General features: G+C 45.7%; 1 protein-coding gene across 1 annotated transcript in view; it reads right to left on the bottom strand.

The window, feature by feature from the left end:
- Nucleotides 1–2,331: 2,331 nt before the first annotated feature.
- LOC144508339 (uncharacterized protein C20orf96-like) overlaps nt 2,332–24,489 on the bottom strand; it is a 30,984-nt gene continuing 8,826 nt past the window's right edge. The window contains exons 5-11 of the mRNA XM_078236175.1: nt 23,077–23,235; nt 21,239–21,338; nt 19,770–19,927; nt 19,392–19,493; nt 14,431–14,517; nt 12,081–12,199; nt 2,332–2,559 (exon numbers count right to left, since the gene is read on the bottom strand). Of these exons, the coding sequence (XP_078092301.1) occupies nt 2,499–2,559; nt 12,081–12,199; nt 14,431–14,517; nt 19,392–19,493; nt 19,770–19,927; nt 21,239–21,338; nt 23,077–23,235 (786 nt within the window). The 3' untranslated portion in view covers nt 2,332–2,498. The remainder of the gene's footprint in view (nt 2,560–12,080; nt 12,200–14,430; nt 14,518–19,391; nt 19,494–19,769; nt 19,928–21,238; nt 21,339–23,076; nt 23,236–24,489) is intronic.

Raw genomic sequence — 24,489 nt, 5'->3', positions numbered from 1 at the left:
TAACCTGTGCTTAACCCTCTCTCCACTCACATTGTCTGTGCCTTTAAGACTTGATTACCTGTAAAGACTCGCATTCCAACCATTATTTTGTAAATTGAGTTTGTGTCTTTATATGCCCTGTTTGTGAACTGAAATCCCACTCACCTGATGAAGGAGCAGTGCTCCGAAAGCTAGTGGCTTGTGCAACAAATAAACTTTAACCTGGTTAAAGTTGGATTTTAACCTGGTGTTGTGAGACTTCTTACTGTGTTTACCCCAGTCCAACGCCGGCATCTTCACATCTTGAAGTGATGCATTTTAGTAGAACTAACATAGGGGGGAGCTATACGATAAATGGCAGAACCATAAAGGGTGTAGATACGCAGAGGGACCTGGGTGTGCAAGTCCACAGATCCTTGAAGGTGTCGTCACAGGTGGAAAAGGTAGTGAATAAGGCATATGGCATGCTTGCCTTTATAGGACGGGGCATAGAGTATAAAAGTTGGGGTCTGATGTTGCAGTTGTATAGAACATTGGTTCGGCCGCATTTGGAATACTGCGCCCAGTTCTGGTCGCCACACTACCAGAAGGACGTGGAGGCTTTAGAGAGAGTGCAGAGGAGGTTTACCAGGATGTTGCCTGGTATGGAAGGGCTTAGTTACGAGGAGAGATTGGGTAAACTGGGGTTGTTCTCCCTGGAAAGACGGAGGATGAAGGGTGACCTAATAGAGGTGTATAAAATTATGAAAGGCATAGATAGGGTGAACGGTGGGAAGCTTTTTCCCAGATCGGTGGTGACGTTCACGAGGGGTCATAGGTTCAAGGTGAGGGGGGGGGGAGGTTTAACACGGATATCAGAAGGACGTATTTTACACAGAGGGTGGTGGGGGCCTGGAATGCGCTGCCGAGCAAGGTGGAGGCAGACACACTGGGAACGTTTAAGACTTATCTAGATAGCCACAAGAACGGAGTGGGAACGTTTAATACTTATCTAGATAGCCACAAGAACGGAGTGGGAATGGAGGGATACAAAAGAATGGTCTAGTTTGGACCAGGGAGCGGCGCGGGCTTGGAGGGCCGAAGGGCCTGTTCCTGTGCTGTATTGTTCTTTGTATCGCTGCAGTCCATACTGTGTAGGTACATCCACAGTGCTGTTAGGGAGGGAGTCCCAGCGACAGTAAAGGAATGGCGATGCATTTCCAAGTAAGGATGGTGAGTGACATGGAGGGCAACTACAGGTGATGGGGATTTCAGGTTATCTGCTACCCTTGTCCTTCTAAGTGGTAATGATCATGGGTTTCACAGATGCTGTCTAAGAAACATTGCTGTGCATCTTGTAGATGGTACACACTGCTGCCACTGTGCTTAATGGTGGAGGGAGTGAATGTTGGTGGATGGGGTACCAATAAAGCGGGCTGCTTTGTCCTGGATGGTGTACAGCTTCTTGAGTGCTATTGGAGCTGCACTCACCCAGGCAAGTGGAGAGTATTCCAATACAGTCCTGACTTGTACCTTGTAGATTGTGGATTTAGGGAATCAGGAGGTGAGTTACTCAGCACAGGATTTCAAGCCACTGACCTGATCTGGTAGCCACAGTATTTATATGGCGAGTCCAGTTCAGTTTCTGGTCAACGATAACCCCCAGGATGCTGATTGGCTTGCATTCAGCCAATTCAGGGATGGTAATGCCATTGAATGTCAAAGGGCGATAGTCAGGTTCTCTCTTGTTGGAGACAAGTGGAGAGTTTCCCTGATTGCAGTTGACTCCAGACTTGCTCGAGCTCCTCGATTCCCTACTCGGTCAAATATGGTCTCGATATCAAGGGCAGTCACTCTCACCTCACCTCTGGAGTTCATTTTGTTCATGTTTGAACCAAGGCTGTAATGACATCAGGAGCTGAGTGACCCTTGGGTGGCACAGTGGTTAGCACTGCTGCCTCACAGGGCCAGGGACCTGGGTTCAATTCCGGCCTTGGGTCACTGTCTGTGTGGAGTTTCCACATTCTCCCCGTGTTTGCGTGGGTTTCCTCCAACAGTCTGAAAGACATGCTGGTTAGGTGCATTTACCCGAACAGGCGTCGGACTGTGGCGACTAGGGAAATTTCACCCTAACTTCATTGCAGTGGTAACTATTAAATAAACTTTATTTGCAGTACCCAAACTAGGCATCAGTGAGCAGGCTATTGCTCAGCAAGTGCTGCTAAAAAGCACTGTTGATGATCCCTCCCCTCTTTTACTGATGATTGGAAGTGGACTGCTGGGGTGGTGATTGGGCAGAGTTGATTTGGGGGAATGGAGGGGAAAATTAGTTGAGTGGGTAATTTTAATAAAGAAATAACTGCAACACAGGTTAAGGTTTGGAAAAAAGTTTTATTTCTGCACGATTGTTATCCAGTCTTTCTCTGTAGCTTCTGTATACTTAATAATTCCAGTTCAGACCATTCAGCGGAGACATGTCTCTCAAGAATGCGTCATTATAAAGACCAGGTCAGTGTTCAGAAAAGGACAAGGACCTGGTGTTAAATGGGAAGGCATTCTTCTCTCCGGATGTTCAACACAACATCCATATCTGGTGTGCATCTGTAGGATCGAGGAAAAGGAGAATTACGATAGTGAGTGAATCAGAGAATCTGGATCAATGCCTTTCTCAATGACTGCAGTTAACTGAAGTTGGTACTTGCAGCCAGTACTTTAACATGCACCAAAGGGAAAACCTCTAAAGATTAAATAAACGCAACTTAAGATTGGTGAACCGCTGTCTTGAATACAACTGAGTGGCCATTTCAGAGGGCTTGTGTCACATGTAGGCCAGATCAAGGAAGGAAGGCAGATTTCCTTTCCTAAAGGATATGAATGAACCAAATGGGTTTTAACAGCAGTCCAGTAGTTTCATGATTGCCCTTACAGTTACGAGGTTCTTTTTTAGAATCATTTTTAATTTAAATTCCCCAGCTGCTGTGGTGGGATTTGAACTCATTGCCAGATCTGGCTGACTAGCGCAGTAACAGAACTACAATGCTACTGCACTCCAACATACTACACAAATTTATCTGGAATGTATCACAAAGCAGAGGGACCAGCAGTGATGCGACCGGCCATCCCGATTTAAACAAGGCAGCAATACTAGATTGAATTTTAACCTTATGGTATTCGGCTCAAGGGGAGTGAATTTTACCACCTTGCCCGCCCCGGGAATCGGAGTGGGCGAGGGGCGGACCACGGACAAGTCCGTTGACCTCGGGTGGGATTTTCCGGTTTAGGGGCTAGCGTGGCTGGAAAATACCGCCCAAAGTTTGATTTGATTTTTTTCCAAGATGGCGCCGGAGTGAGGCGACTTCGGGCAAGTTGTGCCCAGAATATCTTCTAATTCTATCTTTTACTCTCGTTCTATGCTTCTAAAACTTAATTCCAACTCTCTTACTGTAACACTACATTCTGCGCTGCCTCGTTTCCTTCTCTGTGAACGGTATACTTTGTCTGTACAGCACGCAAGAAATAATACTTTTCATTGTATATTAATACATGTGATAATAAATCAAATCAAAACAAAAATCCCACACCTTTATCTTTGCCCTCAGTCAGTTGCTTCCTGGTGGTTGGGAGTGGAGTAAAGGGAGTGTTCTGGGACCCTTGCTGTTTGTCATTTTCATAAATGACCTGGATGAGGAAGTGGAGGGATGGGTTGGTAAGTTTGCTGACGACACCAAGGTAGGTGGTGTTGTGGATAGTTTGGAGGGATGTCAGAAGTTGCAGCGAGACATAGATAGAATGCAAGACTGGGCGGAGAAGTGGCAGATGGACTTCAACCCGGATAAGTGTGTAGTGATCCATTTTGGCAGATCCAATGGGATGGAGCAGCAGTATAAAATGAAGGGTACCATTCTTAGCAGTGTAGAGGATCAGAAGGACCTTGGGGTCCGGGTCCATAGGACTCTTAAATCGGCTTCGCAGGTGGAGGATGCGGTCAAGAAGGCGTATGGCGTACTAGCCTTCATTAATCGAGGGATTGAGTTTAGGAGTCGGGAGATAATGCTGCAGCTTTATAGGACCCTGGTTAGACCCCACTTGGAGTACTGCGCGCAGTTCTGGTCACCTCATTACAGGAAAGATGTTGAAGCCATTGAAAGGGTGCAGAGGAGATTTACAAGGATGTTGCCTGGATTGGGGGGCATGCCTTATGAGGATAGGTTGAGGGAGCTTGGTCTCTTCTCCCTGGAGAGACGAAGGATGAGAGGTGACCTGATAGAGGTTTACAAGATGTTGAGGGGTCTGGATAGGGTGGACTCTCAGAGGCTATTTCCAAGGGCTGAAATGGTTGCTACGAGAGGACACAGGTTTAAGGTGCTGGGGGGTAGGTACAGGGGGGATGTCAGGGGTAAGTTTTTCACTCAGAGGGTGGTGGGTGAGTGGAATCGGCTGACGTCGGTGGTGGTGGAGGCAAACTCGTTGGGGTCTTTTAAGAGACTTCTGGATGAGTACATGGGATTTAATGGGATTGAGGGCTATAGATAGGCCTAGAGGTGGGGATGTGATCGGCGCAACTTGTGGGCCGAAGGGCCTGTTTGTGCTGTGACTTTCTATGTTCTATGTTCTAAAGAGTTGGACTGCTGGAGATTTTTAAAATAATAGAGGTTTGATAGATTGGGGGGTGGGGGGGGCGAAGAGAGGGGGGATCTTATCACTTGTGGGAAGGCCAGGAATAAGGGATAGCAACGTAAGGTAGTCATTGTAAATCCAGTAGAGAATTCAGGAGAAATTTCTTAACTCAAGGGGTAGTTAGAATGTTGAACATTATTACCACAAGGCAACATTATTACCTGAGGCAAATAGCATCGAATTCAATTAAGGTGAAGCTCAATATGTATAAGGGGAAGGAAAAGTTAGAAGGATTTGCTGATAGGGTGGAATGATGTAGGGTGGGAGGAGGTGAGGATGGAGCATAAACACCAGCTAAAGAAAGTGGGACAACAAATGGCTTGTAAGTGTGTTGCAAATGAGATATTCTACATATATTTCACTCTTATGGGCAAACATCTTTCCTACTTATGGCATGGCTCATGTTGGGAGTGGGGGGGGGGGGGGGGGGGGGGGGGAGGCTCTTCCAGCGCTTACCATTATACATCAACAGGGTCTCTCCTAGTATAGAGGAGCGCCATCTACACTGGTACAACAATCACTGTAATTATGTCAATAAACGGGTTAAACCTGGCTGGCGATGGGGAATCCCAATGTATTAACATCTCTCCTTTTCTGAGATCTGTTATTTATTTCCCTCTTTCCCCCCGATAGGCAACCCTTGGCAACATAATTTTGTGCGAATGGGACATTTTCCCATGGGAAAGTTGAACAGATAAATATATTTAAAATTTAAAAATAATCAGAAAATCTGGCTTCATTTTCCTCTCTGCTGTTCAACGTGAAGCTAATATCGTGCAGTTCCACTGCTCTGAGGTGTAGACGACCGCACCAGGAACTCTGGATAAACTGGACTAGAAACCCACAGGCTGCTCGACAAGAGAGACAAACAGCAGCATCTGATCTGCTTCTTATCCTTCAAGCTCCCTGTTCCTTCACAAACATCAAAATGTACTTGAACAACATTTGTGTGATGCATTGATGTCGTGAAATGTCCCAAGGCACTTCCAAAGAGGAATGTGGTCAAATATAATTCAACACCGGGCTACATTGAGGGCTGAGGGTTGATGTAACTTCCACATGGGAGATTTACCCACTTGAACAGTTACTTGTTTGAAGAGGTAGGCTAAAGGAACGTCTTAAAAGACTGAAGACTGTATCTTGGTCAAGAACGCTGATAAGAAACACAATTAATCTCTCGACAGCTTTCTTAAACCATGTGTCCCAATATGTTCGGCTTGTCTCTTTATTGCCTTCAGCTGTTGAGGCCTCGAGTTCTGCAATTCCCTTCATAAACCTCTCCATCTTTCTCTTCTTCAAGAAGCTCCTTAAAACCAACCTCTTTAGGTTACTTGCCCCAATATCTCCGATGTAGTTGGACTTCAAATTTTGTTCAAGAATGCTCCTGTGAACTGCCTTGGGGCATAAAAGGCCCTACATAAATCCAAGATACATACACATACATGTATATATTATAGAATTCCTACAATGCAGAAGGAGGCCATTCGGCCCATTGAGTCTGCGTCGACCACAATCCCACCCAGGGCCCACTGCCGCAACACCACACATTTACCCTGCTAATCCCCCTAACACTAAGGGTCAATTTAGCACGGCCAATCCACCTAACCCGCACATTTTTGGACTGTGGGAGGAAACCCACGCAGACACGGGGAGAATGTGCAAACTGCACAGAGACAGTGAGCCGAGGTCGGAATTGAACCCGGGTCCCTGGCACTGTGAGGCAGCATTACTAACCACTGTGCCACCGTGTTGCCCCATATTATATATATCCACCCTGCGCTGGACTGCATCACTCTATGTTTCACATGGGGACCATATCAGACATGACAAGGAGACTCTCAAAACATTTAAACTGGGGTAGGAGTATTAGGGACACTGACATTTAAAAAAAGTTTCTTTGTCTTTCCGTTAGCTACATAACATTAGCCTGTGGCTGCAATGTCGAGGTGCCACCTTTCAGAGGTGTTAAACTGACGTACCATCTACTGTGAGGCAAACACAATAAGATCTTTTAGACACTGCTTCAAGAAAAGCAAGCGGGTTCTCCCTGGTATCTTGACCAGCACTCATCCCTCACACTCACAACAAACAGATAACTTGGTCCTTTGTTTAATTGTGAGTGTGGGAGCTTGCTGTGCACAATGTGCTTGCCTCATTTCCAATACATTTTTAATGAAATGCTTTCGAACGTCTGAGGTCAGCATAGGTGTAAATACAAGTCTATTTTTTTTTAGTTGAAAAGCAATGAGTGAAATAAAATCAGTTTGTTTAAATAATGCACATCTTTTTAACGTGGGCGGCACGGTGTCACAGTGGCTAGCACTGATGCCTCACAGCACCAGGGACCCGGGTTGAGTTCCGGCCTCGGGTGACTGTCTGTGTGGGGATTGCACATTCTCCCACAGTCCAAAGATGTGCGAGTTAGGTTGAGTGACCATGCTAAATTGACTCTTAGTGTCAGGGGGACTAGCTAAGGTAAAATGAAACATAGAAACATAGAAAAACTACAGCACAAACAGGCCCTTCGGCCCACAAGTTGTGCCGAACACATCCCTACCTTCTAGACCTACCTATAACCCTCCATCCTATTACGCTCCATGTACTCATCCAGGAGTCTCTTAAAAGACCCTATTGAGTTCGCCTCCACCACCACTGACGGCAGCCGATTCCACTCGCCCACCACCCTCTGTGTGAAAAACTTACCCCTAACATCTCCCCTGTACCTACCCCCCAGCACCCTAAACCTGTGTCCTCTCGTAGCAGACATTTCCACCCTGGGAAAAAGCCTCAGAGTCCACCCGATCTATGCCTCTCAACATCTTATACACCTCTATTAGGTCTCCTCTCATCCTTCGTCTCTCCAAGGAGAAAAGACTGAGCTCCCTCGGTCTTGACCGAGCTCCCTCTCCATAAATATATGGGGTTATGGGGATAGGACTGGGTGGGATTGTGGTTGCTGCAGACTTGATGGGTCAAATGGCCTCTTTCTGCACTGTAGGATTCTGTGGTTCTATGGTATATTATTCATGCGATCCTTCTAAGAGACTGACAGCTAAGGGAAAGTAGCAGGAGACTGAGCTGTGCTGGGTGACAGCTGCCATCTGTATGCTATATTTAGGAAAACTACTAAAATTAGCAGAAAAATGCATGTAGTAAATTTTCTTTTAACAGAGAAGTTGCTTTATATGGTTAGCTCGTCTGTGAAGAAATCATAACGAACGTGCGCTTTTATCAGTTGTCAGTTGTAGGCAGCGTGCTGTGGGGGATGTTTTATTCATTTATTAGATAGGCACATATGAATAATGTAAAAGGATTTAGTCTCACTATGCAGAGTTAGTGCTGATTGGAAACAAATGATCCCAATACATGTCGTTGCATCAGCCAACTCACTTCATGTTGGGTGCAGCTAGGGCAGAAATCCAGTCATGTTCAATACTAACTCCACACCAGGAGTTACACAATCCTCAATCAATGCACACAGCAGCATTGCTGAGTTTTCACTGCACTCACAATTTAACTCAAGGTACCAGGTAAGATTGTTACGTACTGCAATTGGAGGAAGTCATAGATGGATTATTAACGATGTGGAGATGCCAGCGTTGGACTGGGATGGGCACAGTAAGAAGTCTCACACCAGGTTAAAATCCAACACTCACCTGAGGAAGGAGCAGCGCTCCGAAATCTCGAGATTCCAAATAACCCTGTTGGACTTTAACCTGGTGTTGTGAGGATTATTAATGAACTGAGAGGGAAGCATTGTGAAGAATGACTATTACCAATGCCCATTCCACTCAATTTTAAGAGACCTTGCTGCATTGAATATGGATCATTCAGCCTCTTGAGCCAGATCCTCCAATTAATGCCATCACAGGTGATCTACACATTAGCACGATAGATTCTCATTTGTTCCATAGTCCTTAACCCCCCTAACCTGACAAAAAACAATTCCATCGCCCCGGTATGACCCTAGTTACCGAGACTGAGCGAGCTGCCTTCAGTCAGACGGGAGTCAGATTTTCGGAGTAGCTCTTTGAGGAACAATGCACTGCCCCCACTGCAAGTCAGCATTACCTTCCTTCAACGTACTGCAAACGCTCCCTCCCCTTATCAGCAAGGGTGTGAGCTCAGTCGGACTGGAGAGCACAGCACATGGAAGGGACTTCAAGATGGGGTGTTATCATTGGCCCTAATCATCACCATCCATTAACTCGGTGGTCATAAGCACGTCCCAAGCTCTTTGGCCCCTTCTGGCCAATGCCACTGCCTCCTGGCCAACCTCCTCACCCTCCAGGACCGCCTCGTCCTCGTTCACCTCAACATCTTCTGCATCAGAGGAAATGTGCTGTTTCTCCATCTCCTCCTCAGGCAGTTCCTCACTCAGGTTGTGAAAGGCACAGCAGATGACCGCAATGTGCGAGACCCTCTGCGGGCTGCACTGCAGGGCTTCACCAGACTAGTCCAGGCACCGCAACCTCGTTTTCAGCATCCCAATGGTCTGCTCCATCAAAGTGCGAGTTGCAGCATAAGCCTCATTGTATCTGGTCTCAGCTGCACTCTGCACAGGAGTCATTAGCCACGTTCTCAGCGGGTATCCCCTGTCCTTGAGAAGCCAGCCCTGTAGCTGCTGTGGTCTCCCAAAAACATCAGGAGTCCGAGGTCAGCTCAGGCCGTAGGAAGCGTGAACATTCCCGGGAACCTTGCACACACCTGGAGGATGCACTTCGTGTGGTCTCCGACTAGCTGCACATTATCCTGGCTGCTTTTCCTCGGCAGTGGGAAGTGTAGACAGAGTCAATGGATGGGAGGCTGGTTTGCGTAATGGACTGGGCTACGTTCTCGACCCTTTGTAATTTCTTGCGGTCTTGATCAAAGCAGGAACCATACCGAGATGTGATACATCCAGAAAGGATGCTTTCTGTTGTGCATCTGTAAACATTGGTGAGAGTCGTAGCTAACATGTCAAATTTCCTTAGCCTCCTGAAAAAGTAGAGGCGTTGGTGGGCTTTCTTAACTATAGCATCAGCGTGGTGGGACCAGGAAAGGTTTTGGTGATCTGGACACCTTGAAACTTGAAGCTCTCAATGCTTCTATTTGATTAAGCTTTGGGTCACCTAATATCCTATTATGTGAATCAATGCCAAGTTTTGTTTGAAAACGCTCTTGTGAAAAAATGCGAGAAGTTCTACAATGTTGAAGATGCTACACAAATGCAAGCTGTTGTTGTAGCTTTGCCACCCTTAAACCAGCCGACCAAAGTGAAGCCAGGTTGTCTCATCAGCAGTTGGGATGGCGGTTTCTCCTCGCATTTACCTCATGGGCCGGCACGGTAGCACAGTGGTTAGCACTGCTGCTTCACAGCACCAGGGACCCAGGTTCAATTCCCGGCTTGGGTGACTGTCTGTGTGGAGTTTGCACGTTCTCCCAGTGTCTGCATGGGTTTCCTCCGGGTGCTCCGGTTTCCTCCCACATTCTGAAAGACGTGCTGGTTAGGGTGCATTGACCCGTCCAGGTGCCGGACTGTGGCGACTGGGGAAATTTCACAATAACTTCATTGCAGTGTTAATGTGAGCCTAGTTGTGACTAATAAATAAACTTAACTTTACTCATTCTGGTGGCCCCAGCAATACTAAATCCTCTATCCTGCAAAGGACTGAGATGCAAATTCCACGTCCAGTGCTCACCTGGTGCCCAAAGCCTGGGCAAAGTTGATGTCCAATGGATGGGACAGAAATCCAATGTGATATTTTCCTTCCCTGTCTAAGTTAATGGCACAGACCAGCTGGAGTCATCCTCCCCTCAATCTGGCTAAGTTCAGCTAACGCAGCGTAGACCTGGGACCTCTCTGTACTGCCAGACTGAGTGCCAGATAAACTATATGAAGCATCAGCGAAGCTTCACAGCCTATATTTTTTTTATTCATGTACAGGGTGTGGATCATAGAGTCATAGATAGAGTCATAGAGGTTTACAGCATGGAAACAGGCCCTTCGGCCCAACTTGTCTATGCTGTCTTTTTTTTTTAGCCACTAAGCTAATCCCAATTGCCCGCATTTGGCCCATATCCCTCTATACCCATCTTATCCAGGTAACTACCTAAATGCTTTTTAAAAGACAAAATTGTACCTGCCTCTGCTACTACCTCTGGCAGCTTGTTCCAGACACTCACCACCCTCTGTGAAAATATTGCCCCTCTGGACACTTTTGTATCTCTCCCCTCTCACCTTAAACCTATGCCCTCTAGTTTTAGACTCCCCTACCTTTGGGAAAAGATATTGACTATCTACCTTCTCTATGCCCCTCATTATCTTATAGACCTCTAATAAGGTCACCCCTCAGCCTCCTACACTCCAGAGAAAAAAGTCCCAGCCTATCCAGCCTCTCCTTATAACTCAAACCATCAAGTCCCGGTAGCATCCTAGTAAATCTTTTCTGCACTCTTTCTAGTTTAATAGTATCCTTTCTATAATAGGGTGACCAGAACTGCACACAGTATTCCAAGTGTGGCCTTACCAATGTCTTGTACAACTTCAACAAGACGTCCCAACTCCTGTATTCAATGTTCTGACCGATGAAACCAAGCGTGCCGAATGTCTTCTTCACCACTCTGTCCACTTGTGACTCTACTTTCAAGGAGCTATGAGCATGTACCCCTAGATCTCTTTGTTCTGTAACTCTCCCCAACGCCCCACCATTAACTGAGTAAGTTTTGCCCTGGTTCAATCTACCAAAATGTCGCTGGATAGACCAGCATTTATTGCTCATGCCTAGTTGCCCTTCAGAAGGTGGTGGTGGGCTGACTTTGTGAACTGCTGCAGTCCCCAAGGTGTAGATACACTCACAGTGCTGTTAGGGAGGGAATTCCAGGATTTTGACCCAGTAACAGTGAAGGACCAATGATTTATTTCCAAGTCAGGATGGTGAGTGACTTGGAGGGGAAGTTTCCAGCTGATGGTGTTCCCAGTATCTGCTGCTCTTGTCCTTCTAGATAGTAGCAGTCACAGGTTTAGAAGGTGCTGCCTGAGGAACCTCGGTGAGTTCCTGCAGTGCATCCTGTAGACGGTACACATGGCTGCCACTGTTTGTGGGTGGTGGAGGGATTGAATGTTATAGGTGCCAATCAAGTGGACTGCTTTGTCTTAGATGGTGTTGAGCATTTTGAGTGTTGCTGGAGCTACACTCAGAAGAGTATTCCAATACACTTCTGACTTGTGCCTTGAAGGTGGTGGACAGGCTTTGGAGGGGGGGTCATGAGGCGGGATACTCACCGCAGGATTCCTAGCCTTTGATCTACTCTGGTAGCCACAGTATTTATATGGCTAGTTCAGATTCTGGTCAATTAATTACCATTTATGCGCCACTGGGCAGATCCAATTCACTTGTACTTTTAATAAAACCCTTACAACAGTTTCAGTCTATCAACTGTTTCTGAGCAGTGAGGGTACATACTTTGGCTGCTTTTTAAGAATATCTGCGAAGATTTCCTCTCTAGAATCTCTCTTTGCTTTCAGTAGTTGTAACAGTTTCTGTTGTAACACCAAGTTATTTCTTTCCATATTTTTGTTCAGCTGCAGATTAAGAAAAAGTTAACAAAGTTAGTGAAGTTAATTCTCTACCTCGCTGGCACTAATTCAGAAATCGGATTGCTGTTCAAATAACTGAGGGGTTTTTGTCTTCACGACTCCATCTTGAAGCTTATTCAGTGTTGAAGCAGTTCAGAGAAAGTTTATTTGGCTGATTTCTGGGATGAGGGGTTTTGTTTTATGAGGAAAAGTTGAGCAGTTTGGACCGATACTCAAGGGAATTTAGAAGAATTGAACCACACGATTCTGAGGGGACTTGACAAGGTGGATACTGAAAGTTTAGAATCCCTACAGTGCAGAAGGAGGCCATTAGGCCCATCGAGTCTGCACCGAATACAACCCCACTTAGGCCCTATCCCTGTAACCCCACATATTTACCCCATTAATTCCTCTAACCTAAGCATCCTGGGACACTAAGGGGCAATTTAGCATAGCCAATGCACCTAACCAGCACGTCTTTTGGACGGTGGGAGGAAACTGGAGCACCCGGAGGAAACCCACCTAGACACGGGGAGAATGTGCAGACTCCACACAGACAGCGACGCAAACCGGGAATTGAACTCAGGTCCCTGGAGCTGTGAGACAGCAGTGCTAAACACTGCCACCCTAGAGGGGGAAACTGGACCTGGTGGCAGAGTTTCAAAATAAGGAATCTCATTTAAGTCTCCCATTTAAGATGAAAATGAGGAGGAATTTCTTCTCTCAGCGGGTGGTTGGTCTTTAGAATTCTCTTCCCCAACAAGCAGTGGAGGCTGAGTCATTGAATATATTTGTGGCAGAGTTAGACAGGCATTTGATTGATGAGAGAGTCAGGGGTTGTGAGGGGCAGGCAGGAAAGTGGAGTGAAAGCCACAGTCAGGTCTGTCATATGATCTTATTGAATGCTGGAACTGGCTCAAGGGGCCTGGTGGCCCAATCCTGCTCCTATTTCTAATGTTGTTATCGATCACTCTAGAATAGCAAACAATTTCCTGATAAATGTACTGAAAGGACCCTTCTCTAGTTTGTACCCTGGTTTTGTTCCCACAGTTTAATTTAAAGCATACTCTGTATCAAGATCAAGGGGGACGGGGAAAGGTGGCGAGCAGGCAATTTTAATCTGACTTGAAGGTTGCGCAACTCATAGGATGTAAGGAAATGCTGGTTTCACACCACAGACAATATCGGTATCCGGTGACTTCAATGGACAGGAAAATGGGGAGGGGCGTAAAACCGTGCTGCATCCTATCCCGCCAGTTCCAGGAGGACCAGGAAGTAGCTGGAGATTGACTCCCTGGTCTCTGCGAACACATACGACTAGACTGGCAAACCAATGTGGCAACGCAGACACTTCCATCAGCCACAGCTGATGGTGCCACAACCTTTTACAGTAGCAGGGACATTTCACTTAAAGACAGGAGGCTTTACTCACCATCAGGGCGGCACGGTGGCACAGTGGTTAGCACTGCTGCCTCACAGCACCAGGGACTCGGGTTCGATTCCCGCCTTGGGTCACTGTCTGTGCGGAGCCTGCGCGTTCTCCCCGTGTCTGCATGGGTTTCCTCCCACAGTCCGAGAGACGTGCTGGTTAGGTGCATTGGCCATGCTAAATTCTCCCTCAGTGTACCCAAACAGGCGCCGGAGTGTGGCGACTGAGGGATTTTCACATTAACACTGCAATGAAGTTACTGCAAGGCTATTTGTGACACTAATAAGTAAAATTTAAATTGCAGTAGTCCCTAACCCCTCCCAGGGCATCAGGAGCTGCGGAATTGTGTTATGGGGCAAAGACAGTTCTCAGATGGACTGTAATTTTTTAAAAATTCATTTACGGGATTTAGGCATTACTGGCTAGTTGTCCTTGAGAAGGTGTTGGTGAGTTGCCTTTTTGAACCACTGCAGTCCCTGAGGCGTAGGTACACCCACGGTGTCATCAGGGAGGGAGTTCCAGGACTTTGATCCAACGACAGTGAAGGAACAGCGATATAGTTACAAATCAGATGGTAGTGGTTGTGGATTTGGAAGGCGCTGCCAAAAACAAAGTACTCAGCACAGTTCAGGCTCAACTGTGGCCCCAGTCCTGCATTAGCAACCAGATGTGGTGCAACCACTCTGTTCAAACCACTGTCCAGGGATAGATATATCCACATAATGCCTGGAAACCGGAACCAATGATGTGCATGTGCGTTTAGACAGATCAGAAATTATTCCAAGTTATCACGGTTCTCAGGACTAACCTCTCTGTGAACTTCTATTTCCTTCTTCATCACTGTATTATGAAACATTAGCTCTTGCAATCCTGGAGGGATGAAACGGAATTGTTCCTGCCAGTATAAAATAACCATTTTAAAAAACAAATCACTGCTCAATAGTGAACAAAGAACAAAGAACAATACAGCACAGGAACAGGCCCTTCGGCCCTCCAAGCCCGTGCCGCTCCCTGGTCCAAACTAGACCATTCTTTTGTATCCCTCCATTCCCACTCCGTTCATATGGCTATCTAGATAAGTCTTAAACGTTCCCAGTGTGTCCGCCTCCACCACCTTGCCTGGCAGCGCATTCCAGGCCCCCACCACCCTCTGTGTAAAATATGTCCTTCTGATATCTGTGTTAAACCTCCCCCCCTTCACCTTGAACCTATGACCCCTCATGAACGTCACCACCGACCTGGGGAAAAGCTTCCCACCGTTCACCCTATCTATGCCTTTCATAATTTTATACACCTCTATTAAGTCTCCCCTCATCCTCCGTCTTTCCAGGGAGAACAACCCCAGTTTACCCAATCTCTCCTCATAACTAAGCCCCTCCATACCAGGCAACACCCTGGTAAACCTCCTCTGTACTCTCTCCAAAGCCTCCACGTCCTTCTGGTAGTGTGGCGACCAGAACTGGACGCAGTATTCCAAATGCAGCCGAACCAACGTTCTATACATCTGCAACATCAGACCCCAACTTTTATACTCTATGCCCCGTCCTATAAAGGCAAGCATGCCATATGCCTTCTTCACCACCTTCTCCACCTGTGACGTCACCTTCAAGTGCCGTAAACCTGCACTCTCGCTGAAGTTGGGAGGGTATATTAGTATAATGGTTATGTTATTGGAGGGACCAAGAGGATGGAAGTTTAATTCCCATCATGGCAGTTTGAGAATTTAAATGGTTAACAAGGAAATTAAAAGCTGGTATCAGAGAAAATAAAACCATAAGACATAGGAGCAGAATTAGGCCACTCGGCCCATCGAGTCTGCTCCACTATTCAATCATGGCTGATCTTTTTCTCATCCCCATTCTCCTGCCTTTTCCCCATAACCCCTGATCCCCTTATTAATCAAGAACCTATCTATCTCTGTCTTAAAGACACTCAATTAAACTTCCATCCTCTTGGTCCCTCCACAGCCTTCTGCGGCAGAGTTCCACAGATTCACCGCTCTCTGGCTGAAGAAATTCCTCCTCATCTCTGTTTTAAAGGATCGTCCCTTTAGCCTGAGGTTGTGCCCCCGGTTCTAGTTTTTCCTACTAGTGGAAACATCCTCTCCACGTCCAAATGACAACAAAGCCATGGGATTGTTGTAAAAATCTAACTGGCTCACTAAAAAAAAAGTTTATTTATTAGTGCTAACCACTGTGCCACCGTGCCGCCCACTAACATCCCATTAGAGAAAAAAACCTGCTGATGTACGACTGATCTGGTCAAAATGGATCTCCAGCTCCGTACCAATATGGCTAATTCTTAACTGCCCAAATAAAAGAAAATTACTGCAGATGCTGGAATCTGAAACCAAAAGAGAAAATGCTGAAAAATCTCAGGTCTGGCAGCATCTGTAAGGAGAGAAAAGAGCTGACGTTTCGAGTCCAGATGACCCTTTGTCAAAGCTAAAAGGCGTAGAAAAAGTGGGAGATATTCATACTGCAGGGGGGGGCGGGGGAATGAAAGATGAGTCATAGCCACAGAAACAAGGGGAAAGGCTGCTGATGGCAGCCCACAGAGAGAATAGAAGGTGTGAATGGCCAAATGGCAGAGAAGCTGAAATCAGAGGGTAAACTGGGACAGATGAAGATGTGGGGGGAAGAGAGGGGGAGATGGGTGGGAGAGAGGTAAAATTAAGGAAAAAGGGAGAAAGAGGAAGCAAAGGGGGAGAAAATAGGGGGAAGGAAGAAAAATAAAGATAGACAATGAAGAAATAAAAGGTAGAGAAACTTAACTGTAGGAGTTCAGTAAGCCACTTGGTGTCAACATTTGTTTGTTAATGCTCCTGTGAAGCCTCTTGGGGTGCTTTACTAAGTTTAAGATATATAAATGCAGATTATCAGCTAAACTACAAAATATTTTCAGGGCACCTAAGAATGGGCAATAAATGCAAACCAGTCACAGCACCTAGACCCCAGCACTGAATAAGAAAAATACATTGGCAGTGTTGCACCATAGCAATTGTTTTGCTTCAGAGTTCTGATTATGATCCAATTGCGTGCAATCATGATTGAGGAGTTCTTGCCAAATTGCTAGCAATTATTTCCTGCTCTTTACAAGTACTGACTGTGTGACAAGTCCCAGTGGAGATGTTCCACAGGCAACAGCCCTGCACACTAATTACTTTTCTAAAGATGGGTTTTTAAATTTGGCATCACAGTTATATCAGGAATTTTAAAATGAGGAATCTTTTCCACATTTAAGTTTCTAAGAGTCCATCATTTTGGGATACAGTATACAAGTAATTTGAGGCATGACTAGTGAGCGTAGGCGACTGCCTGTCCGTTACAGAGCCGATGGAATTAAAATTGGGCTGATTTCATGAAGGGCAAGTTCTACTTTGTAGAAGAAGACAGTTCAGCGGTGAAGACAAAGACTGGCTCCATTGTGTAGGTCCTAACTCTTTGCTACAGCAATGGGAAACTAATCTCACTGCCCCGCCGTCTCCTTGGAGCCCCTCCACCTTCCTCTGCTCCAAATATCAGGACCTCAGCGGTGGAAGTTAAAAAAAAAACAAAATGAAGAAAATGTCAGCCTTCAAAGCCTCCTCAGCAAATTTGGTGATGCGGTATTTATGAAGTGTTGGTGACACCTGGTGGTAGATGATCAATACTGGACCCTTTCAAAAGGAACCTACCAATAAAAAAGTAAACTTTATTTTTATTAGTCACAAGTAAGGCTTACATTAACACTGCAGTGAAGTTACTGTGAAAATCCCCGAGTCGCCACACTCCGGCGCCCATTCGGGTCAATGCACCTAACCAGCACATCTTTCAGACTGTGGGAGGAAACCGGAGCACCCGGAGGAAACCCACGCAGACATGGGGAGAACGTGCAAACTCCGCACAGACAGTGACCCAAGCCGGGAATCGAACCCAGGTCCCTGGCGCTGTGAAGCAGCAGTGCTAACCACTGTGCCACCGTGCCGCCCAGGAAGGGTTGCACAATTAAAGCACCATTACTCTACAACTGTTGAAAATACAGTAAAGGAGGCCATTTGGTCCAACATTCCCCTGGCAGCTCTTCGAAAATGCTATCCAATTAGTCCCATTCCCCTGCTCTTTCTCCATAACAAAATTTTCCTTTTCATTTTATTTGTCAAATTCCACCTGAAAATTACAACTGAATTTGGTTCCCCGACATTCTTTCCCCCTACCCCTACATTCCAGGTCATAATTTGCTGCATTGAAATAAATCTCATCTCCCATTCGGTCTTTGCCAATTAACTCTCCTTTTCTAGTTTCCCACATTCTTTATAATTGTCCTGGTTTCTACTAATTATCTGTCCAGCAAGGACCAAAATCTTTTAAGTTTCAGCATTGACAACAACCAATTGCATTTATATAGTACACCGAAAAGAGAACAATGACCAATAATGCTTAACAAGCAATAGGAATAAAAACACAAAATGCTGAAGAGTCGCCGTTTCTTTGATTCACTCGTGGGATATGGGCGTCGCTGGCTGGCCAGCATTTACTGCAAGAAGTCTCACAACACCAGGTTAAAGTCCAACAGGTTTATTTGGTAGCACAAGCCACTAGCTTTCCGAGTGCTGCTCCTTCATCAGGTGAAGGAGCAGCGCTCCGAAAGCTAGTGGCTTGTGCTACCAAATAAACCTGTTGGACTTTAACCTGGTGTTGAGAGACTTCTTACTGTGCTTACCCTCGTCCAACACCGGCATCTCCACATCATAGCATTTACTGCCCATTCCTTGTTGCCCTTGGAGGGCAGTTGAGCGTCAACCAGATTGCTGTGGCTCTGGAGTTACATGTAGGCCAGACTGGGTAAGGATTGCAGATTTCCTTCCCTAAAAGGACATTAGTGAACCAGATGGGTTTTCCAACAATGGTTTTATGGTATTGGACTCGAAACGTTAACTTTGTTTCTCTCTCCACAGATGGTGCCAGAACTGCTGAGTTTTTCCAGCATTTTCTCCTTCCCCCACCTTTCCTTGGGACTTATGAATTTTTGGCACAGAAAGTGAGAATGTTAAGTTGAAACCAAGTATTATACTGTAGGTTCCTGCCCACATAAACTAATTTGTTTTCATCTGCTCCATGAGCAATTCCACCAAGAGTGGAAGTAGTAACCCACTTGAACTCTGTTAATGCATTCTTGGAACTTTTCTTGTAAAGAGCAAGTTACACTTCAGCAATTTACCAAACTTGTGGCTAAGGAAGAACTGACTCTCCAAATAGGTCATCCAGCCTCTTGAGCCTGTGCCTAAACTCAGTTAGATCCTGGCTGATTTGCACTTTAAATCTAATTGCCTGCTTTGGTTCTGTGACCCGTAATACCCTTACTTAACTGAAATCTTTCAATCTCAATTCTGAAATGGTCGATTGGGAACACCACCGCCTGCAAGCTCCCCCCCAAGTTAATCACCATCCTGATTTGGAAATATAATCGCCGTTCCTTCACTGTCGCTGGGTCAAAATCCTGGAATTCCCTCCCTAACAGCATTGTGGGTAAATGGCACATGGACTGCAGCGATTCAAGAAGGCAGCTCACCACCACCTTCTCAAGGGCAACTAGGGATGGGCAATAAATGCTGGCCTAGCCAGCGACGCCCATGTCCCACAAATGAATAAAAAAAATAAAATTGAACTCCCCACCATCCCTACTTCTTCATCTTTTTTAAAGGATTGGGGAGACCAGGAAGGCATTCCATATTTCCACTAATCTATCCTATCTGATGCAGTTACCTGCTACCTTGTTAGAGTTACTAACCTCTGCGATCTTCTGTAATATCTCTTGTTCTTTCTCCTTCAAAGCACTTTCCAATTTCTTCTTTTCTTCATGTGCAATCTGCTCCATGTCATCCAGCTCAGCCTGTTTGGTACCAAAGGAAGATTAAGTTATAACAATTACCCGTGAGTAGTAGCTGCATTGCCTCTGGGACATTTCCTCCAAAGCCATGCACAGGCACAGGCAACACCATTACGTACAACAAGTGTGGAAGAGTAATGGAATGCTGAACCCCTCCTCATCTCGCATTACAGCGCTGTTCTGAAGCTTGGGCTATCACGGAGTTACAGCTGCAATGTAACAGGCCCCTCAATTGTTTAATGACGGATTCTTGTCAGGGACACGAGCAGCTCCCCTTACCTGGTGCTCTTCCGGGAGTTTCCCAATTTCTCTCTGCAGCTCCGCAATTTTCAAAGAGTATACAGGAAAATCTTTGTCTCGGAAGTCCTTCAACATGTTAAGTTCCGCCTGCGCATTTTGAATGCTGGTGTTAACTTCTTCCAGCTGACGATGCAACTCTTGGAATATATAAAACAAAAATGACGACAGGTTTGTCTGGTACTCCATTTTGTTAAAATAAAAACAAAATACAGCAGATGCTGGAAAAATAAAATTTAAAAAAAGAGTTCTGGAAATACTCAGCAGGACTGACAGCATCCCTGTAGAAAGGAAAAACTTTTCAAATCTGATATAACTTTAGAGCTTGAAGAGTCATAACTAACTCAAAGTTTCACAGGCTTTTTATGGAGCAGAAGGCCACCATTCAGCCCATCAGGTCTGAATGAGCAATTTACTCTCCCCCCTTTCCCCCATTATCCTGCCCATCGCTCCATTTTAAAATACAGTCTAACATTACAGGCGTGTCATTACCGGTGTAAGCGTTTCATGGAGGCAACCATTGGTCCTCAAACCACACTAAGCTGATTTGCAAGGAATACAATTCTGTAAATGACCCACCTGACTCCCCTGTTAGTGACCTCAACCCACATCCTGAATCCATTGGCTATTCCTGTGATTCAAGCCCTTGGAGTTGAATTTAACTTCCATAGAATCAGAATCCCTACGGTCCTACCGTGCAGAAGGAGACCATCCAGCATCCCACCCAGGAACGTCCCTAATCTCCATAATCCTGAATGTTTACCATGGCCAATCCACCCAAAATACACATCTTTGGACACCAAGGGGAAATTTAGCATGGCCAATCCACCCAACCTGCACATCTTGTTACTGTGGAAGGAAACCCGGAGGAAACCCACGCAGACACAGGGAGAATGCCACACAGTTACCCAAGGCCGGAATTGAACTTGGATGCCTGATGCTGTGAGGAAGCAGTGCATTGTCCAAATGTGCCACCCCCTCATAGTAACATTAAAATCAAAATTAATATAAAACCCTTTTTGGATCAAATAGGTAAAGATTTTATGATGAACATAGATTTTAAATGATATGCTACTACAAGAGAAACCTTTGAAGGTCAATTCTATTGCTTTAGTTTCATCATGCCACTGGGCTTAGCAACTCTTCGATGGCAGTTTCCCCAAGTAGCTGCACAGAACTCAATTATGAACAAGAATCCAGTAGATCCTTACCGGTTTTCCAGAAGCTCTGGATAGCAAGCGGAAGGAGCAGCGCTCCAAAAACTAATGGTATTTGCTACCAAATAAACCTGTTGGACTTTAACCTGGTGTTGTTAAAACTCTTACTGTGTAGCAAGCAGAAGTGCAGCCTTGGCTGATTTCCGTTCTCTATCAAAGGGAAATGAAGGAGATTGCTCTGCACATGCTGACAAAAGGAATACATTCACAAAATACAACTGGTTCTTCACTGACCTTCAGATTTTTGCCCCACTATTTCCTCAGCATCTTTCAAGCCGTTTTTTGCTGCTTCAATCTCCTGTCGCTTCCATTCGTTTACACCAGAAATTCCTTTCTTACATACAAAATGAGGGAGCAGATTGAAAAGAGTAATGTCAGAATTGAGACTACAGATTACAATTTATCCACACTCATTTCTGCTCCATTCTGTTCAGTTTCTTGTTGTAAAAGATGCTGTTACAAACAAACCATCGCTCTCATTCTGCAACATGCTGGAAAGGTGATGTGTCAAAGTTAATCCTGGGGCCGAGGGCACACTGTTCCGTTTGATACTATCAAGTCAGCCGATTCTCCTGGCTTGGGAGTCTTGCGTGCCAACCCTACCTTTACTCAGCTGCTGGGATCACAACTTTTCACAATATTCATTCACGATTTGGAGGAAGGAACTGAAGGCACTGTTGCTAAGTTTGCAGATGATACAAAGATAATGTAGAGGGACATGTAGAATTGAGGAAGCGGGGGGGCGCTGCAGAAGGACTTGGACAGGTTAGGAGAGTGGGCAATGAAGTGGCAGATGGAATACAATGTGGAAAAGTGTGAGGTCATGCACTTTGGAAGGAGGAATGGAGGCATAGACTATTTTCTAAATGGGAAAATGCTTAGGAAATCAGAAACACAAAGGGACTTGGGAGTCATTGTTCAAGATTCTCTTAAGGTTAATGTGCAGGTTCAGTCGGCAGTTAGGAAGGCAAATGCAATGTTAGCATTCATGTCGAGAGGGCCAGAATACAAGAGCAGGGATGTACTTCTGAGGTTGTATAAGGCTCTGGTCAGACCCCATTTGGAGTATTGTGAGCAGTTTTGGGCCCCATATCTAAGGAAGGATGTGCTGGCCTTGGAAAGGGTCCAGAGGAGGTTCACAAGAATGATCCCTGGAATGAAGAGCTTGTTTTATGAGGAGCGGTTGAGGACTCTGGGTCTGTACTCATTGGAGTTTAGAAGGATGAGGGGAGGGATCTTATTGAAACTTACAGGATACTGCGAGGCCTGGATAGAGTGGACTTGGAGAGGATGTTTCCACTAGTAGGAAAAACTAGAACCAGAGGGCACAACCTCAGGCTAAAAGGACGATCCTTTAAAACAGAGATGAGGAGGAATTTCTTCAGCCAGAGAATGGTGAATTTTGGAACTCTTTGCCGCAGAAGGCTGTGGAGGCCAGGTCACTGAGTGTCTTTAAGACAGAGATAGATAGGTTCTTGATTAATAAGTGGATCAGGGGTTATGAGGAAAAGGCAGGAGAATGGGGATGAGAAAAATATCAGCCATGATTAAATGGCGGAGCAGACTCAATGGGCCGAGTGGCCTAATTCTGCTCCTATGTCTTATGGTTTTATGGTCTAAACAGTTATTGGGATATTAATTTCACATCAATTTTGTACACCAGTTTGCATGGGAATCCATCAGATCGATTAAAAGGGTTTGGTTCTCTTATTTTCCCAGCTCTTTAAAATCACATGTGCTGCGATTCTTTAAGAGCTCACATTTTCCAGTCATATGCATGACCTACTTCTTTTGTCCCTATTCTCTTGCCAGTCTCTCACTGAAGGCCCACAGGTCAGTAACCACCTCCTAGTCTTTGCCAATCTCATTCTTCAACGACTTGCAATAGAAAGGTTAGGTTTGCCCGGCCTTCCACATTGACTCTGGAAACGACAGCAAGAAGTTGCAAAAAGGTACAGAAAGGCTAAAAGTGGATGGGAAAATCTATCTCAGTTCCAGCGGGAGGAAGATACAGATCATAGCTGAGAAAAGCACTCAGATGGATGTCACATGGCACACTGTCGGTCACATACCCTAAACTTGCTGTACTGAACCAGGAGGTTTCTGGACTCTTTCATGGCAACTTCATCCATCTCTTTCATTTCCTTTGCCAGTTTCATGTTCATTTCCAGGAGGTTCTTGCTGTATTCCTCGCACTCATCTATCTGCTTCTTCTTTGCTGTTATCAGATACTGTGAAGCAGTGCGGTTAAAGTTCTTTTTATTTATTAGTCACAAAGGCTTACATTAACACTGCAATGAAATTCCCCTAGTCGCCAGTCTCCGGCGCCTGTTCGGGTCCGTATACCTAACCAGGACCGTGGGCGGAAACCGGAGCACCCGGAGGAAACCCACGCAGACACGGGGAGAAAGTGCAAACTCCACACAGTGACCCAAGCCGGAAATCGAACCTGGGTCCCTAGTGCTGTGAGGCAGCAGTGCTAACCACTGTGCCACCCTTAAACATGAGGCTTTCAAGCTGCAACTGGATGTTCAGATGAAGAGCTGAAATCTAAAAGGTGACAAGCTGCAGAGGGTGTAATGGACTTCTATAACCCATGTGTCCACCCCCTTCCCCCACACTGTTAATGTCCTGAACACAGATTTCCCTATGTGAATTCCAAAGCACTTATGGTTGCAAAGCATTAGAAAAGCCGTGTGCATTCCTTATTACTTGAAGTGCTTTTATTTCTTTTGCTTCTATCATATGTGATTGATCCAAGTGATGCTGCACAGTAAACCAAGATCACTGATGCAAGCAGCTTGCCAATGCCTTCTCACAACTGGATGCTTTTGAGGTGCACAAAAGCAGCCCAGATGTAACTCACCTTCCAAATTCCCCTCCTTTATTGTGTGGAAGTGTTTGCCTTGTTAGGGAATCTTCCTCAGCCTAGGTAAGGCAGTGTGTCATGATGCCTACTTCTCCAGAAAGAATGAAGCTGGGGTTGTTTTTGTTGGAGCAGAGAAGACCGAGGGGGCGACCTGATCGAGGTGCACAAGATTATGAGGGACATGGACAAAGTGGATAAGGAGCAGCTGTTCCCGGTAGTTGAAGGGTCAGTCACGAGGGGACATAGGTTCAAGGTGAGGGGCAGGAGGTTTGGGGGGGGGGGGGGGAATGTGAGGAAAAACCTTTTTACCCAGAGGGTGGCGATGGTCAGGAATGCGCTGCCTGGAAGGGTCGTAGAGGCAAGTTCCCTCATGTCCTTTAAAAAGTATTTGGTATGTCATAACACTCAAGGTTATGGGCCAAGTGCCGGTAAATGGGATTAGGTGGGAGGTCAGGCATTTCTCTCGTGTCGGTGCAGACTCAATGGGCCGAAGGACCTCTTCTGCACTGTATGATTCAATGAAGCAGTGATTTGCTCAGAATGATTTTATGCAGATTTTAGAACACTGCTGAAGAGGAGAAGGAATAGTTTGTGTTCATATAGCACCTTATTAAGC

The sequence above is a fragment of the Mustelus asterias genome, chromosome 20 (genome assembly GCF_964213995.1).
Source record: "Mustelus asterias chromosome 20, sMusAst1.hap1.1, whole genome shotgun sequence".
Lineage (NCBI taxonomy): Eukaryota > Metazoa > Chordata > Chondrichthyes > Carcharhiniformes > Triakidae > Mustelus > Mustelus asterias.
Note: the sequence above shows the minus strand (reverse complement) of the source record. Positions and strands in the feature narration are given on the sequence as shown.